Source organism: Pristis pectinata, chromosome 29 (assembly GCF_009764475.1).
Source record: "Pristis pectinata isolate sPriPec2 chromosome 29, sPriPec2.1.pri, whole genome shotgun sequence".
NCBI lineage: Eukaryota > Metazoa > Chordata > Chondrichthyes > Rhinopristiformes > Pristidae > Pristis > Pristis pectinata.
In genome coordinates, this window is record NC_067433.1 from 19,094,155 (window position 1) to 19,113,362 (window position 19,208).

The 19,208-nt window shown below is 42.1% G+C and overlaps 1 protein-coding gene across 1 annotated transcript in view; it reads right to left on the reverse strand.

Moving 5' to 3' along the window:
• Positions 1-14,096: 14,096 nt before the first annotated feature.
• The window catches only part of nudcd3 (NudC domain containing 3), a 34,322-nt gene continuing 29,210 nt past the window's right edge, over positions 14,097-19,208 (reverse strand). Inside the window, exon 6 of the mRNA XM_052040955.1 lies at positions 14,097-14,601. Coding sequence (XP_051896915.1) covers positions 14,491-14,601 — 111 coding nt within the window. The 3' untranslated portion in view covers positions 14,097-14,490. The remainder of the gene's footprint in view (positions 14,602-19,208) is intronic.

Below are 19,208 nucleotides of genomic sequence, written 5' to 3' on the forward strand. Positions count from 1 at the left end.
AATAAGGAGAGAGCAGGAATAGAGTATGAAGACACAGGAACAGTTGTGATTGTATTGAATTTCTACGTTCCTCAATATTGTGGATGTCACAAAGAAGCAGCTATGAACCTGAGCAGAGATGCGGGCACAGTTAGTGTGCACTAGATGTCAGCCATGGCTCAGCTCATTGCACTTTCACCACAAAACATCGCAGGTCTGTCCCCTCCACAAATTTCAGCATAAAGTCCAGAAGGACACTTCACTACAGCACTGTGGGAGCACAGCACCGTCAAAGGTACTGGCGTTTGAGGAGACATTAAAGCAAGACTTCCCTCTGCCCTCCAGTTGACATTAAAAATCCCACATCACCAGTTGAATGACAGCCCAGGAATTCTTACCCAAGTATCCTTCATCCAACGTCATTAAAGGTGGTTATGCAGTCGGTTGCTTCGGTAGTGGTTACCAGTTCTCACCTAGCATACAGAGGCAGCTGTATTTCACTGAAAGTTTCGATGCTAACTATTCTTCAAAAAACACTTGGGTTTGAGGTGCTTCAGGATGTCCTGATTTAATCTAAAGCAGATCAGTGGCCGACTCACTGAAAAGTGAAAAGGGAGGAAGGGATAAACCAAGTCATCACATGCCAGCTAATTTAACTTTGGGATCAATCCCGAGGGACTATATAACCTTCACTTACAAAGGTACAGATTAGTCAAGATCAGTCAACATGGATTTGTTAAGGGAAGTTCGTGTCTGACTAATGATTGCAGTCCTTTGGAGGTAACAAGAAGGGTCAATGAGGGCAGTACAATTGATGTAATCTACCTGGATTTCAGTGAGGCTTTTGACAAGGTTCCACATGGCAAGCTGGTCAAAAAAGTAAAACCCTATGGGGTCTAAGTAAGAATGGAAAATGGGATTCAACATTGGCTCAGGGGCTAGAAGCAAAGAGTAAATGGTTGGCAGACATTTTTGTAACCGGAAGGCTATACCATTACTTTTTGCAATAAATCTTGATGGTTCAGAATCAGATTTATTATCACTGACAATATGTCATGAAATTTTGTGGCAGCAGTACAGTGCAAGGCATAAAAATTACTTTAAGTTAAAAAATAGTGCAAAAGAGGAATAATGAGGTAGTGTCCATGGGTTCATGATTTTTAGAAATGAACGCAGGAGAACATTATAAATAATTTTCCATACGATATAAAAGTTGGCTGTGTGGCTGAGAGTGATAAGGAAAGCTTTAGACTGTAGGAAGTCTGCTTAGACGGACAGATATATGGCAAGTTGAATATTATGAAGTGCATCACACTCCTCTGCATTTGGGGAAGTGCAGTAAGACTGAGGGAACATACAATAACTATGCAGACACTGGGAGGTGTGGAGAAACAAAGGGAGCATGGCACACACATTCACATCATTAGAGAAACAGGTTGAGAAGGCATAAGGGATGCTTTCCTTTATTAGCTGAGGCACAGAGTATCAGAGCAGGGAGGTCATGCTAGAATCGTATACAGCACAGATTAGCCAACAGTACGCATTCTGTAAACAGTTCCAGTCCTCGCTTAGGCATAAAATGGAGACAACAGTCTGCAGATGCTGGAATCTGGAGCAAAAAAACAAAATGCTGGAGGAACTCAACAGGTCAGGCAGCATCTGTGGAGGGGAACGGACAGTCGACTTTTCAGTCAAAACCCTTTATCTAGACATATGAGATTGCCCCAGAGAAGGTGCGGAGGAGATTTATGTTGCTGGGACTGGAATGTTTTACCAATGAGGAAAGATTGGATAAGACAGAGATGCTTTCTTGAGAATAGAGGAGGCCAAGGGAGACAATTGAGAGGCTTAAAATTATAAGGACCCTTGACCGAGTAAATAGGAAGGATGTAGAGTGATTAAAAAAAAACAAGTTGGCATACATTTAGAGTTACGGGTAGAAGGATTAGAAGACACATCAGGATTTGTTTCCCACCCTGAGCGTGGTGGGAGTCTGGAATCACTCCCTGAAATGGGAGTGAAGAAAGAGACCATCACCACATTTAAACAATACCTGAATCCAGGTACCGTGACCTACAGGAGGGTGGGTTTGGTTGCATGGGACTGGTTGCGTTGCAATTGGCCACCTTTAAGATGGTAAATTTTCTACAATTCTAATAGCAGGTTAACTTGAAGTGGGTGACTGGCTTACTTGTTCCAACATGGAAGGTTCTTTGTACTTGCAAGCTTTTCCTTATTTCCCACACCGGTTGAATCATTACTGATTACCTAATCTGCAAGATGGTGGATTGAAATTCCCCAGTCGGCACTCCAAGACAACAGTACATACAGAATCCAATTTTAAGCAAAAGTACATAGTCTCTTGGCATCTGTCAAGGGTCCGGTGTCAGATAAGGCCAGGTAAAGAGGTTCGTAAAGGAAGTTGGCGTTTCATCTCTGAAACAGAGACTTTTCCCCAGTGCTACAATGGCTAACACGAGGGGACATAATTTTAAGGTGACTGGAAGAAGGTATAAGGGGGATGTCAGGGGTAAGTTTTTTTTTACACAGAGTGGTGGGTGCGTGGAACGCACTGCTGGCAGAGGTTGTGGGGGCAGATACATTAGGGACATTTAGAAGACTCTTAGATAGACACATGAATGATAGAAAAATAGGGGGCTATGTGGGAGGGAAGGGTTAGATAGATCTTAGAGCAGGATAAAATGTCAGCACAACATTGTGGGCCAAAGGGCCTGTACTGTGCTGTAGGGTTCAATGTTCTATCTGCAGGGAATGGAAAGCTATGAAAAGAATGAATAACTGTTTGGCAGTGTTAAAACACAGGAAGAGAACTCGTAAAATGTGTTCCTATATCACCTTATGGACTTCCCACAGCAGATCTGAGGCAGGTTCCCACAGCCGAGTTAAGGGAAGAACAGGCTGTTCTCTCTGCTGGTGCAGGTTTCTAGTGATGGGTGCAGCAGGTTCACGCTGGAGATGCTTTCAAGCACTTGGGTCATTCACTCAGACACCAATCAGATTCAAGCTGCAGGTTCCAGCTTAGTTGGTACAGTAGGTATATGACTGAGACATTCCAGGAAGACTTTGGGTTGGGGATAAGGGGGAGAAGCTCAACTTGGAACATAGAACAGCACGGCACAGGCCCTTCGGCCCACAATGTTGTGCCGACATTTTATCCTGCTTTAAAATCTATCTAATCCTTCCCTCCCACATAGCCCTCAATTTCTCTATCACTCATGTGTCTAAGAGTCTCTTAAATGTCCCTAATGTATCTGCCCCTACAACCTCTGCCAGCAGTGCGTTCATCATGCTCTATGTGTAAAAAACTTACTCCTGACATTCCCCTGATACCTTCCTCCAATCACCTTAAAATTATATGCCCTCGTGTGAGCCATTGTCACCCTGGGAAAAAGTCTCTGACTGTCCACTCGATCTATGCCTCTTATCATCTTGTACACCTCTATCAAGTCACCTCTCATCCTCCTTCTCTCCAAAGAGAAAAGCCCTAGCTTGCTCAACCTATCCTCATAAGATATGCTCTCCAATCCAAGCAGCATCCTGGTAAATCTCCTCTGCACCCTCTCTAAAGCTTCCATATCCTTTCTATAATGAGGTGACCAGAACTCAACACAATACTCCAAGTGTGGTCTAACCAGAGTTCTATAGAGCTGCCTCACGGCTCCTGAATTCAATACCCTGACTAATGAAGGGCAACACTCCATACGCCTTTTTAACAACTGCTTTGCATCTCTCCCCATGGACCTCTGCTTGAAAGTACTGCAGTTGCCTCAAGAGAGGAGGTGATTCGCCTAGAGATGAATAGCCTTCCGACATTCAACACCCAAGACATCTGGTCACTTGGACAGGGCTGATCAGCAGTTCAAAAATACAAATTCAATAACAAAATAAACCAATGACACAAAGTATTTGAAGTCATAACTCACACTATCCTGATACATTACCAAGGTACAAATTAATGTGTTCCTGAGGTGCTGCTCTGCAGTTCTCTAATTTACTCCCCATTCTCTCAAGAAGCTACCAACAAATCCACAGGTATTACCTGCTGCTGCCATCCTCAAATGACCAGCTGTTCCTACAAGAGTCTTGACTACAAGTGCTGGCAAGTTACACAAGCAGAGGCACAACACAATCCAGGCTGATCCGGCAGTCACCCAAGGTCCACAGATGGCTCTCCAAGAAGGGCAACTTGATTGAATGTTCCGGGCTATTAACAGGGCTGGAGTGGGGCAGAGAGAGAACGGGCGGATTAAAAACAAGTATGAGAACTTTACATCGCTGGTTAACCAGAGGCCAGTATAGCTCAGTATTTGCAGCAATTATACAGGTTAGGACAGAGTATTTATGAGTGCTCAGGTTCATAGAGATTAGAACAATGGAAGCCATACAGCAGTCTACTGGAATAGTTATAAAATATAACAAAAATGCAGGTGTTGGAAATTGGAAATAAGACAAAGCTGGAAACACTCGGCAGGTCAGGCAGCATCTATGGAGAAACAGTTAATATTTCAGGGCAATAACCCGGTCTGATGAAGGGTCATTAACCTGAAATATTAACTTTGTTCCTCTCTCCACAGATGCTGCCTGACCTGCTGAGTCCTCCCAGCACATTCTGGTTTTACTCCACTAGACGGGCACCTGGGGTATAACAAAAACACAGACAAAGTTTTCAGCAGCAGATGAGCTGAGGCAGAGACAGATTCATAATCCAAAGCTCATCCAAGGATCAAACCGCAAACAGTTTGGTTCTATTTCAGAGAGCTCTGGGGAGGGGATGTATCCAGTGAGCGGGGGTGATGAGGACTGAACGTGACTGGAAGGCAGGCATGGTAGTGTAGCGGTTAGCATGACGCTATTACAGCACCAGCGACACAGGTTCAATTCTGGCCGCTGTCTGTAAGGAGTCTGTACGTTCTCCGTGTCTGCGTGGGTTTCCTCCCCATGCTTAGTCCCCTGCTGGACTATGGCCAATTCTGGGACCACCTCTTGGAAGGATGTCAAGGCTCTGGACAGCCCAGACAAGAATTACTAGAATGCTACCAGAAATGCACGACTTTAAGCTTGCGTGTTTATTTATTATGACATAGGAGACCATTCAGCCCGTGGGGTACATACCATCTCCCAGCAGAGGAGTCTCGGCCCCCTCTCCTTACCTCCCTGTGCCCTGCAACTTATTCTTTCTCACACGGCCAGGGAAACCCATATGATCCCAGGGTGAAGGTGTAACTGGGGGAAACCGCTAAGAAGAGTGCGATGGGCCAGATCACCTTATTCTGTACAACATCATTCTACATTTCTATAATCTGATCAGATAATGAAACTGAGAGCCAGGTGGTTAGTTGTTACAGGGAAAGAAAGGCAAAGAAAGAGTTAAAAATGCTGCAAAGTTGACTCCAGCACTGAATAAACAACACTGTAAAATTCTGTTGGGGTTTGTTTAATCCCGCCCATATTTGCTGACTGCATTTTGAGCAGATGCTTTATTTTGTTCTTTGGTCTTCGATGAAAGCTCGAATGTTATTTTATCATATCCTGTTGCCATTATACAAACTACTAAACCCCTTTAGAGACATTAGCTGTGGGTTAGAAAATTAATGCCATAAAACAAGAGGGGATGTTATCACATCATTTATCCCCAGTGAATTAGTGATCCATTTTGATTTGAGCAATCTTTCTGTGCTTTTACAAGAATTAAATTATTCATTGCTTCATTTGTGGCTCAGGGCCTCCTACCTCTGCCTGACAGCTTTAATGCCTTCACGTCTCAGTCACCATTTTCTTGTCAGCTCTATCCACGAGGGTTTAGTGACATTGAGGGCAATTATAGACTCCCAGTCGTTTAAGATCAGCTAATTTGGCACAAACTGGTTAAGTGAACATGGTACTTCGCTGGACTTGTGGTCACTGGTTATCGCCAGATATTTTTGTTAAGCCTTTTCATCTTACTAACTCCTTGTGCACAGTTTAAACTGACATCAGAAGTTCACTCATTGCTCTTTTACTTTCAAAAACAACCTCAGAAAGTACAGGATATCATGACCAATCTCTACCTCAATTCCATTTATCCAGATTTGAGTGTTGCCTTCAGTTTTGGCTGCTCCATGATAGGAAGGAGACTTTGGAGAGGGTGCAGAAGAGGTTTACCAGGGTACTGCCTGGACTGGAGGGCATGTGCTACAAGGAGAAGTTGGACAAAATGGAGGCTGAAGGGAGAACTAATAGAAGTTTATAAGATTATGAGAGGCACAGATCGAGTAGACAGCGGTATCTTTTTCCCAGGGTCTTATACTAGAGGGCGTGTGTTTAAAGTGAGAGGGGGTAAGTTCAAAGGAGACGTGCAGGGTAAGTTTTGTCTTAAAAACACATTGGTGGGTGCCTGGAATATGCTGCCAGGGGTGGTGGTGAAGGCAGATACAATAGAGGCATTTAAGAGGCTCCTAGATAGGCACATGGACATGCAGAGAACAGAGGGATATGGACTTGTGTAGACAGAAGAGACTAGCTTAGTTTGGCATTTAATTACTAGTTTAATTGGTTCGGCACAACATTGTGGGCCGAAGGGCCTGTTCCTGTGCTGTACTGTTCTATGTTATTTCCCCTTAACCCCTCAACTATCTCTGTCTCGAAAGATCGGAATCTTGAAAAGTTCAATCACCGTCTACAGCGTCTTGGGGTTAAAGAATTTTGGATTTCCACCACTGGATGTTGAAAACATTCTTGACTGTGTTCCTGAACAGCCTAGTTCTAACTTAAAGACCTTTCCTCCTTCTTGATTCTCCCATTAGAGAAAATATTTATTTTTTAAACCCACTCTATCAATTCCTTTTAACATTTTTGACATAGAAAAACAAAAAATGTTGAAAATACTCAGAAGGAAATGCAGCACCTGTGAAGACAAATACAGAGTTAGCATTTCAGGCTGGCGACTTTTAATCAGAATTGGGGACTAGGAAGGACATCAAGGGTTTGGAGAGAGAGAACTGGGGAGATTTACTGGAGTGGTACTAGGGATGTATGGCTACTGAAAAACCATGGAAGCCGAGACTGGTCTCCAAGCAGCCAATGGGAATAGGAAGATTTAATATAAATGTTAAAATACATTAAGAAATTTGATATAGTAATGACAAACTATTCTAATCCCATATAGAACAATAACCAGAGAAGACACAAATTTAAGCAGCAGTTACAATGTCCTGAAGTTTCAAGTGCAGATTAGTGCGTCAAACCTCCATTTAAGACTTGTTGCGGGCTTCATGTACACTACAGAATTTTAAACAAGGAACTTCACTCACGTGTTCAATGTCCAGCAGCCTCCAAGTGCCAGCACGTACGTACACAGAAGTGGCAGCAACAGTCTTGACCCACGTTCTTCTGTCAAACTCCAAACACAAAAGTCTGGGTGTGCCTGGGCTACTCAGCTTGTGTTGTCATCAACCACTGCCTTTGCAAAGCAATGGCTCCCAAGATACGGAAAATGAACCATGTTTTCCAGGGTCTCATCATGGATCTCAATTGTCAGGAGGGCAATGCTGAGCAGCAGGGCCAGGTTGACAGATGACTTCTATGTTCCAGATGTTTAGTGTGAGGCCCATCCTCTCACAGGCTTCAGTGAAGCAGCCAATGACAACTCTTTCCATGTTACACATTCTCTGTACCTGCATTTGTGTGGTTTTAACTGAGAGCCCTTTGACTACATCCAATGTACCAATACATTTGATATTCATAATTTTTAAGTGGTCAAGACTAATAGTACAAATAAAAATGGTGAAGCAGATAAAATGCAAATACGCTCAAATAATAACACAAACAAAAAATCCATTCTACAGGTCAGGTAGCATCTGCAGAAGGGTCTTTGACCAGAAGCATGAACTGTTTCCCCCCGCCACAGATGCTGCCTGACCTGCTGAGTGTTTCCAGCATTTTCTGTTTTCAGGTTAGGTTCCCAGCATTTGACACTTTCTTTCATTTTCACCTACAAATGCACTCAGCCTGAGCACACCAGGGAGAATCAACTCGGGTTCCTGCTCCTACTCATTATGACGTCTGTTAGGAATGCAAATGGATATCAACATGACATTGTTCAACTACCTGGAAGTTCAGACTGCTCCAGACAAACAAAAATGCCAACTAACAGAAATGGACCGACAATGAGAGGAAAAGGTGATCCTTTAATGATTGCGGAAAAGAATAACTTTCAAATCTACAATCCGCCTTATAGCAACGCTACCTTGCTGAGCCATGAGAGGTTGTTTTACAACTGTCATTCACAACAGTAATGATAATACGCTATATATCCTGCCTCATTTTCTTAGTTCCTGCAGCAGTCCACAGAGAGAATGCTGTAGCACATATTCATAATCTAACTGGAATCATAACAATATCCTGATTGCAGTATACATCATCATCATCACTATGTATGGGCATTCAGGAGCCTCATGGCCTATAATTTCTTGTTCCAGGCATATGCAGCCTGTTTATTCAGCATGCTAAATGTCCAATGAAGACTTTAATTGTTCCAGCAAAACTCCATGATTTTGCACCTTCGTATTAGATAGAAATTAATGCAACAACATCATGCATCCATTTATTTTGTTAAATGTGCCATCTTAATACTTCCAACAGGGTTCCCTTCTGTTGAAGAGATTGTCGATGCACTTGTATTTGGTTTACAGCAAAACACTTCAACTTTTTTCCGATACCTGTATCTCTCTTTAAACATTATGTAACATTCTTTCTTCCCTTTTCCAGCTGGTTCATGATATGTGGCCACCACGTGGCGGAAGATTGGGAGAACATAGCGTACAGTTCCCTAGTGCTGCAATTTATCCTTCCCTCATCACTGACAGGTGTATACCTTTCAGTCCAACAAATTAGAAAAACACTGTTCACATCAACAGTCCAGCTTCCAAAGTCAATTCTGCGCAAAGAGAGACCGCAATGTAACAATCAAATGAGAATTCTCAAAATCATCTAAAGGGTTCCTACACCATGTCCGTTTGACAAAGCAGATAGGTAAATTGCAGCCAATGTTCCGTCAGTGGGACTGATCAATCAATAGTGGAACAAAGAAACAAATTCTGAGAAACATACTCTGTCGTCAGAGAAAATCAACACCTTCAGGAGGGGAAGAACAGTGGCAGGAAAGATTGGAGGGAAAGCACAATTGGTCATCTAAAAAGGTTTATGGGTGAAATGACAATACTCTACACTGTGGTGGCAAATTGTGCAACTGCGGAGAAAGCTGTGACCAATACCTAGTCCATCCTCCTTTGCATTGTGACCTTGCTTTGGGTTTCTCTTAAAAGTTATCGGGAGAGGAAACCCTGGCCACTTTTCCATTGCTAACCCAATTACAGCAATCCTCAAGGCATCTCATTTCACTATTAAACTTGAGTCCTGGTCTTCAGCATATAGGCATCAAAGTACAGTTTACAAATAAAATACAAAAAGCTCGAAATACTAAGGTCAGAAAGCAGCCACGGTGAAAGAAATTTTCACTCCGTTGACCTTTTATTAGAACAGATCATCAGCATTTGCAGTACTGCACTTTTATAAAATAAATTTCATATTGCTTTCATCTTGAAATAAAAGAAGACAAACCCTCAGCAGAGTCACCAACACAAGGTCTCATCTGCTGCTTTCAGGAAGAGGTCGTCAATTTGTAAACAGATCAAAGTGGCAATGTTCCAGGCCTCACACCACTCCGTTCAATGTTTTAAAAGAGAATCAGATTTCCAAAACCGATCCCACCCATTCCCAGCAAAAAGGAAACAACTCAGGGAGCTTTCTGGATTGTACATTGGTTCAACAACCATCAAAGATCAAAACTTTACACAAATAGCAGGCCAAAATTGCTACACAATTGGCTGAAATAGATATATTTTTATATCCATTACTTCTAACAATAAAAATAATAGATATATTAGAAATAAAAACTGCAAAATTGTCCGCAGCCCGCTTCACAATCTTTGCAAAAGCTTGCAGCAATTCCCCGCAGGCCAACTGTCCCTTCCTTGTGCACTGGAAAACTTACAGGCTCCGTGAAGTAAAGCTCAATGATCAGGGAACCAAATAAGCTTATAAATCATGAACGCAAACCCTTTCACTCTCAGCTCCCTGGAATCAAGTGGTGGTTCTACAAGATGCTCCATTAGCACAGCACCATGGGACAAATCCCCAACAGAACAACGTCCACTTAACCATCTGGCAACAAGCCATAGCCTGAAGAAACAGGAGAGAAATGAGAGAGGGGAATTCAGGTGAAAGTAAACACAAGGTGCATTAGGTCCATGAACAATTTAAGTGGATTTTCACTGCATAATTATAGAACCATAGAACAATACGGCACAATACAGGCCCTTCGGCCCATCATGTTGTGCTGCCCTTCAAACCACAATACTATCATTCACAATACATTGTGTTTCAATGACTCCACATCAGGGCAGAATCTGCATCAGAGTAGATACAGAACTCACTCTGATTGATCTACAACAGTCAGATTGAATTTTACCTTGTGAACTGCTGCCAATTTCCCAGACCACTGAGTCAAATGAAGCACACAGCCATGGAGTGCACTGTTCAAAGATGATGTTTGCAATTATATCCCTCTAATTTTAAATTATCTGTCAAATATTAACACAGTCAATACTTTCTTATTTTAAAGTTGTGATTACATTTACCATGGCCCGTCAGCTTTGATTTCTGCATGCTAACTATTCAATAGTAAAATATTGTGCAAGCCCAGCTGGCAATCAGGCAGTCTCAGCCGGCACGATGCAGCAATATTCTAATCATTCTCCTCAACTTTCTCTGGTTTGGCAACTGAAACCCTCCAACCATCCAGCCCCAATCTTCAGACCCAGCCCACCATGGCCTCTCCAGCAGTTTAATCATGAAGGCCCCAAGGTCCAACTCCATGCCGACTTAGTTCATCTGAAAGGCAGTTCAGATGTTACCTCCCACCTTATATGTGTACAGTACTGGGAAAACACGAGCAAAAAGTAGCAGCACTAAATTCATCTCACCCACTTAGTCCCAGTGGAAAGAACAATGAATGCAGCACCAGGTTTGGTCAGACTGCCCTCCTTAGTCCATTTGCCCTCAGTAAGTTCACCTGTATTATGCCAGTTGGGTAAGAGAGTGTCATCACCCACACGAGCATACCATAGGAGAAGGCAGTGCCTTTGGAATTAAGGTGCAAAATGCTGTTACAAATCCAGTGCCTTTATTATTGCTGTCATTAAATAAGTCTACAAACTTCTATTGTGATGTATCAGGCTGGCTACACAAGGGCAGTATTTCTTCCGGTGCCAGTTCAAGACTAAAAGGAGCGCCGCCATGGATGGATGGATGGATACGTGAGATGGCAAGACAGTAACAGCGAGAGAGAGAGAGAGATCAAAGTAATTGGCATGTGTGGAAAATTGGGTTCAAACATATCACTTCTCTCTCCTGTAGACACAGATCATGAGATATCTGAAAGCAAGCAGGTAGTTGCCCCTGGACGAAGGGCCTTCCCAGACAATTTCAGTGGGGCTTTTAAGTATGCAATACTTGTTGCATTTTGCTGCAGCTACTTCTAGCAGTATCCCCTAACTTCATTTAAAAAAGGTTTAAAAAAATGTTACTTTAATATAATGGAGATTGGTCTCATTAATGGACTTCTGTTCAGATAATTTTGGTCTGTGAAATTCCAGGCTCTTCTGCAGAGATCTACAGTACTCTCTTGTATTATCTTGCTATATACTAGTTTATATTGTGCATTGTGCCTTCTGTCTTAATTGTATTCTTTTCATCTGTATTTTTTTTTATTTATTCATTTTTTGGCAAGTCCAGCATGTGTTGTCCTGGTGAAGGTGGTGGTGTGCCACATTCTTCAACCACTGGTTCAGGTACTTTCACTGTTGGGTAAGCTGTTCCAGGATTTAGATTCAGTAACAATGAAAGAATGGCAATATACTTGGTGTGCAACTTGAGACAGAAACTGCAAGGCGTAGTGTTCCCATGCGCCAATAGCCCTTGTTTTTCTTGGTGGTAAAAGTCGCGGGTTATAGAAACCATCACTGTAGGGAACCATTCAGCAGTCAGGTCCACGCCTTTGGATGTGGAGGTGTGGACAAGCAGTCTTTGTGAGTAGTCGCAGTGCATTTTGCACATGGTGCACACTGCAGCCAAGATCTGTAGGTGGTGGAGGGGTTGTTTAGGGTAGTGAATGAAAGCTAGAATGGAGGGAGCAAAGAGGAAAAGAGAATTGCAAAAATCAAGAACCACTGATGCTACAGCACCCCTACACCTCTGTCACCTGCGTGAAAGGAACCTCGGAGGCCAGATTGGTCTAATCAGCCATCTCCGTATATCACAATGTCATGGTCTTACTCGAGAATGAGGGACAAACAATGACAGAATGGACTGCCAATCAACTCTGGTTCCAGGTATTACAAATGATTTTTGGGAAAAAAAACAAATCTTACCTTACTACAGTATCCAGAGCATTTTCACTGATGCTGAAATTAAATTAATTTTCTGATAGCAAGCCTCACATAATAAGTAGAAAACCATTCTGGAAAGTGTGTTGGACACTGGATCGATCTTCCACCTCTACTGGAACCTTCTGTTTGCTTTGAAACCAAAGCACATTACTTTAGACTGCTCTTAATTCAGATAATTAGTGAATAAATAATATCTAACAGTAGCATATGTAGAATAAACATCACGTAATCCCCTAAATATATCTGTACCAAATTTTGAAGTAATTGTTACATATTTCAGGCTTCCCAAGGGCAAAGGAAAATGAAAATGTCTTCAAAACGTGTTTCAAATAAATGGTTCTTAATTTGCAACCAGCTTACAGATTGTGTTTGTATTTATATTGACAACGCTGCACTAGTTGGAAGTGTGACAGGGCTTATAATACATAGCAAATAGTCTATTATATTTGTAAACAAAGATGACATTCAAAAAAATTATTAAAATAAATGGGAAAAAAAAAGAAACTACAACAAATTTGTCATTATGGCATCAACTTCTCCAGAAAAATGCAGTGAGTGGAGGAAATTCATGTATCTCCTACTTCCAGCCTCTACAGCTTGGAGCTGGGTGGCATGGTTTAGGAGGTGAGTGGGCCTCATGGGACCGATCCCAAGGCCCCACCCTCGAACACCCTCACGGGCTCTCAGTTCCGTCAAACCTGAGAGGCACTTCAGTAGCTTTTAAATTTCGCTAATATTCAGAGACATTTAAAATGATTAAGGTACATGTAAATAATTTTTAAAAATTAAAATAAAAATGTTCATCAAAACACAAATCACTGACAACATTAAAAAAGTAATAAATACTTCTTAAAAATTATCTTCCCCTTTCAGCAGACTGAGAAGTCCCAGCAAAGTGAATGATGACTCTAATCCTACAGCAGGTCTCATGCCATGGATCTGAGAGGCGATTCTCCAATGTAATGCTGGGGAATCCCAGCAAGGCTGGCTCCCCTGATAGATCTGCATTGAGACCATTGACACAGCATAGAGACAGGTGCAGGGACATCTGTTACTCAACAAATCCTGAACTTGCAGTGGATTCACATAAGTCCGGGACTTAGCTCCGTCTAAATTCCGAACACCGACAGATCCCTTTGGAGTTACTGGTCACAGCTAGGAAGAGTCATCCCATAATTTATTTGCACAAAATCGATCTCAATCAAAGACAACAGTGGTGGTCACCAGGCTTGATTGACAAGGGAATTACCCAATCACCTCCACCATGGCTGGTTGTGGCACTGTCACGAACAGCCTTAAAACCAACGTCAGCCTAAGTGAAAAAGTACCTACTAGCCATACACATCATGCATTTTATGTTAGCTTGCACGTTAAGTATGCAATTGTGTGATTTAGTTTACTTGTGAAATATTGTGTCTGAACCCTCCCATGAGTAAATTTGCTTAGAGATAACAAATTGATATTTAGATCAATTTATGTTGGGGATGTTGGGGATGTGGCTTTCATGCAGCTGGACTCAAGCTCCTTTTATAATGTGATTGGACTAAATCAACTTTCAGATAAACACATTTCTAATATACATTGTTTAAATTAAGTTAGACTATATTGCCGTAAAGTTCACTCACAAATGTTTTATTGTTTAGTTTCAAAACCATGAGAAGGATATAAATATCAGTTCTTTCAGGCAAAGGATATGGAGAATATCAAACACTATTTTCACTATTCACAGGGAAGCAACCTAAACTGCAAATTTGGACACCTCTCCCAATTAACGAGACAGCAAATAAAGTCTCAGGAAAATGTAAGATATGCAAAATTAATAGAAATAAATACATTTGTCCGTTACAAAGACTTGGCAACTGATGGTTTGCAACGACTTTACTCAAAGCTCAGAGAAGGTCTCATGTTGCTCAAGAGCTGACTGCAGTCGATCGTCTGTGCTGATCTTCAGTGGTGTCGGGGTCAGGTTGGTGTCTTCTGCACACTGGTGCACTGGCAGCAGAAATCAGAACTGCACCGCTCCAGGCGAAATGTTAAACAGAGATGGGTCAAACGCCTGCCCTTTAAATGGCGAGCCTTCAGCGTCCCAGCCTTTCTTCAACATCTCGTGCACTTTCTAGAAACAATCAACAAATCAGGAACAATTTTAGAAAGAGGTCTGGGAGGAAATGGATGATAGAATGTCCCTCCTTTTTTCAGGTTGGAACAAGACAAACCATACATGAGCTCCTGCCTTGCACTGGTGGGAGAGCTGTGAACAAGGGGATGTAGCTACGAAATAAGGGGCTGGTCATTTAAAACTGAGGTGTGAAGAAATTCCTTTTCTCAGAGGGTGGTGAATCTCTGAAGTTCTCTGTCCCACAGGGTGGTGGAGACTGGATCATTTGATATTTTTAACACAAAGATAGGTAAATACTTGACAGATCGAGGAACCGAGGGTTACGGGAACTGGCACAGAAGAGCCGGGGCCAGAGTAGATCAGCCAGGACCACACTGAATGGCAGATCGGGCTTGAGGGGCCAAGTGGCCTACTCCTGCCTTTCTTGTGTTCTTGCTTGTGTTTGTGTTCATGACTGCAAATTAAAACCGAGAGCTGGAACAACTGCCCAACGAAAGAGCAAAAGGGAGCAGAAAGGGCTGGGATCTTTCCATCACCTGAGTTCCAATACAGACTGCAGGACAAATTAACCCAAGATTACTCTTTCTACGAAGGTCCATTTGCTATGAGTATTAATGATCCATTGTGGACACAAGTGCATGATATGAAACCACTCACATTTCCTACATAACCTGCTGCTAAATTTGCAATCTTATTTTTGAGAGGTCTGAAGATCAGATGGTTTAGGAAAAGGAAATCTTGCTGGGTGGAGCTGGGTAGAACTAAAATCACATTCTTGCAGCAAAACATTTTACTTCACTAATCACGTGCTGTGTCTTGTCTTGCACCAGGTGCCAAACATCCATGTGCTCTCTGAAACAGCACTCAAACCCATCATCTACTATGCTCAATGCAACATATTTATCAAAGTACTACCACAGTGGCCCTGTTATTAACACCTACACAACAGATCTGCTTAACAACATCCATTCTGTTCCAGGAGAAATAGAGATGGGTCAAACTATTGAACTTGTGTTGGGTTCTCATTTTAGAACGACTTTGCCAGGCTAGTATTTCCTTCCATCACTACCTGTCTTTTGCCTGAGCTTCTCATGTGCAAATGTCACCTCTAAACTTCAGACCGGTTCAGCTGAAAGCTGTGAATTACAATGTTCCAACAAAACCCAATATTTGAATATTAACATCAGCTCTTCTACTGGCCAGATCTGATGACAGGTGATCAGCCTGTAATGTTAGCCCTGATCCTCTCTCCACAGGTGCTGCCTGGCCAGCTGGATATTTCCAGCATTCTCTCCCTTTTCAGATTTGCCGGCAACTGCAGTTTTCTGCAACTCTCAGTTCCAGCATCCTTTTTCACTCTGTCACATTTATTTCCTTCTGTTGATACCTCCATCAGACAGATTAGCTGCATTTAACAATCCTTTACCATCCCTTGTGTCACAGTTTCTCTTGCTCTCCACCCATCACAAGAAATCCCTTTTGTCCTCTCCATACCTTTCCCTTCCACAAGATACAAGAGCAGAATCTGGCCATTTGGCCCATCGAGTCTGCTCTGCCATTCAATCATGGCTGATTTTTTTCAACCCCATTCCCCTGCCTGCTCCCTGTAACCCTTAACCACCATACCGATCAAGGGGGTTAATCTCTGCCTTAAATACACCCAATGACTTGGCCTCCACAGCCCTCTGTGGCAATGAATTCCACAGATTCACCACCCTCTGGCTGAAGAAGTTCCTCCTCATCTCAGTTTTAAAGGGATGTCCCTTTCTTCTGAGGCTCCCTGCAACTCAAACATTTTGTTCTCCCAACTTTCCCAGTTCTGATGAAAGATCATTGGCCTGAAACATTGACTCTTTCCTCGCTCCACAGACACTGCCTGACATGCTGCAATTTCCAGATTTGTTTTTTTTCCCCATTTTTAATTAAGAACATTCTGTGAATTGAGGTGAGTGACGTCAATCAGCCACTGGAGGGAAACAAGAAGTGTGACCAAAAAATTTCTTATCATCTTCAAGGCAGTTTTGAGAAATGGAAAGCAAAGAAGCCAAACTTATTTGCTTTTGCTTGGAGCATACAGCAAAAGAAAGTGCTGGATAAGCATTCCTTAAAACAGATTCTAATGATCCAATCGGTTTGACTGCCCTTTCATTCTGCCATCAGCACAAATCTATATTTAGATGTAATTAAGACATCGTTCCTACTGAACATTTACCTACAGTCAAATACTTTGCCAATAGCATCATATTTATATTGAAGCAACAATATTCCACTTCAGGAGCCCTGCCACTCGCTGGGCAACAAAACACAGGCATAGTGAGACAATTATGAACAACTGGAAAAACAAACAGAAATGGAAAGTGTCTGGTGAGATCAGTCTGAGACTATGTAGAATCCATAGCACAAAAAGTACCCGAATGATCTTTGAATGTACTTATACTCCCCACAAGCCTCTTCCCACAGCTGCTAGAAATTAAAATGAATTAATACAACCATGGCAAGAACACACCACAGGAACCAAATAAAAATCTGGAATCATTGGTTGACAAAAAAAGACTTCAGATCTCTCAAATGTCATTAAGAGTTAATTCTGTCTGAAATAGTCTTACGTTTTAAAATTCATTACATTTTGTTACACAGGTATGTGCAGCAATCTTTTGTACAAAGCAAAATACTACAGCTTCACAGCATTGTCTGCTGTCGGTGTTGGTTTAGACATGATGAGAAAGCCCTGCTGTAAAATATTTAACACAAGTGAACCACAGGAAAAAGGAAATGGGCCTTCTGCAATGTTGCTGACTGTGCAGCACTCCCTTGGTACTGCATTGGAATGACAGCTTAATGTTCAGACCACAGCGCAGCTTGAATCCACAATCTCTCGACTAAGAAACAAGTGCATGAACAAATGTCGTAGTTTAGCGGGGAAATTATAAACAGCTTGTAGTCATTTACCAGTTTTAATGTGGTAAGATGTTCAAAGACGTCACGCAAGAGCACTAACTGACAAAGACTGGCACCAAGCCCAAGAAGAGACATTGGAGAAATGAAATGAATGATATAATGGTATAGGAAATAGGACTACTCGTATAGACTGAAATGTGACCCTCGAACAGGCTGAAACACTGGTTACTTTCCCAAACAGACGATGATACATGATATGAGGCAGCCCTTGAGAGGAGGAAATCATATGGCACGGATAGAGAGAACCCATTTAAGTAAATAAAAACATTTAAAACTGTATCTTCCTAAGTTCCTGACAAGGTTATCATAATGTGGAGCTTAAGTTACAACCACGTCAAAGACATTTCTACAGTAGATCACCCAACACTTCTAAAACACACTGATGCAGTGATTCCTCCCTCGCCCATGTCAAAATTATAAACCATTGCAATTCTTAATGAGCTGCAACTGAAGACTGGGAAATCTTAAAGGGAATAAAATCATTCTATCAGTGAGCTTGTTCTGTTCGCAATGGTACATAAACAATGAAATCATACATTAGGTTTGCACTGTACTGTAATATAATGTGTGTATGTTTATGAAAACATTCATCAACTGCAAATGCTTATTTAACTACACCTTAGTCAATATAGTTTACTGTCAGTTTTAACATACTCCCTCATAGGTGCTTTACTATACATTTCCCTCCCCAACAAGCTTCTAACTTTTCATTCTGCCCCTTCCCACTTTTAGCTGTTTGTACAGGCTGCCCTCGTAGCGAAGACATGAAGGAAATGTTCAGGGTAAGTCTGTGGAGAAGATACTGTTCGATTCGACTGTTTTAATTAGTTTTTTTTAACATGTATAGTGTTTAATACACCTCAAGTGGCTGCACAAGGAATGGCTGCTTACTAGCTTATTGGTTCGTCCATCAGGTGAATATGTGTTTTTTCCATTGGTTGGTTTGACCACAAGTATTTAAAAGGTTTCCTGATTGGACTATTGTTAGCTAAGGAGTATCTCTTATCTCAGGTATAAAAGGTGTCAGGTTTTGTTAACCTCTCTCTTGCTCTCCTCCCCCCACCCCCGCCCCCCCCCACCCCCCGGCCAGAGCTCATCTTTTGTTCTTTTTGTCTCGGCTCATCTCCTAGTAGTAAAGCTAGTGCCATGTGCTCTGTGACTGTTTCTTTGTTTTAAACTTTTCCAATAAAACTTTGTGAAGCACCAAGTTGTCTTCAACTTATTCCTGGATCCTGAAAGAACCTGCGGATTCTAAAATAAACGGATCCGACAGTACGTACACATGAGAACGTAAGAACCAGAAGCAGGAGGCCAAAGGGCCCCTTTGAGCCCGCTCCACCGTTCAGTAAGATCGTGGCTAATTCAGTCCTGCCCTCAACACCATTTTCTGGCTGGCTGACTCATTTGTAGCTCACTTGGCTGTCAGTCTCTACACTGAATGTACTCAATGACTCCACAGCGAGAGAATCCTAAAAATTCACAACCCTCTAAGAGAAGAAATTCCTCCTCTTCTGTGTGCAATGGGCAAGTTCTTATTCTGAAATTATGCCCCCTAATATTAGATAACCCCTGTAAGGGAATCATCCTCTCATTTTTGATTCTTAATGCCACTCAGAATCTTAGTGGTTTCAGCTGAATCCCCTCTC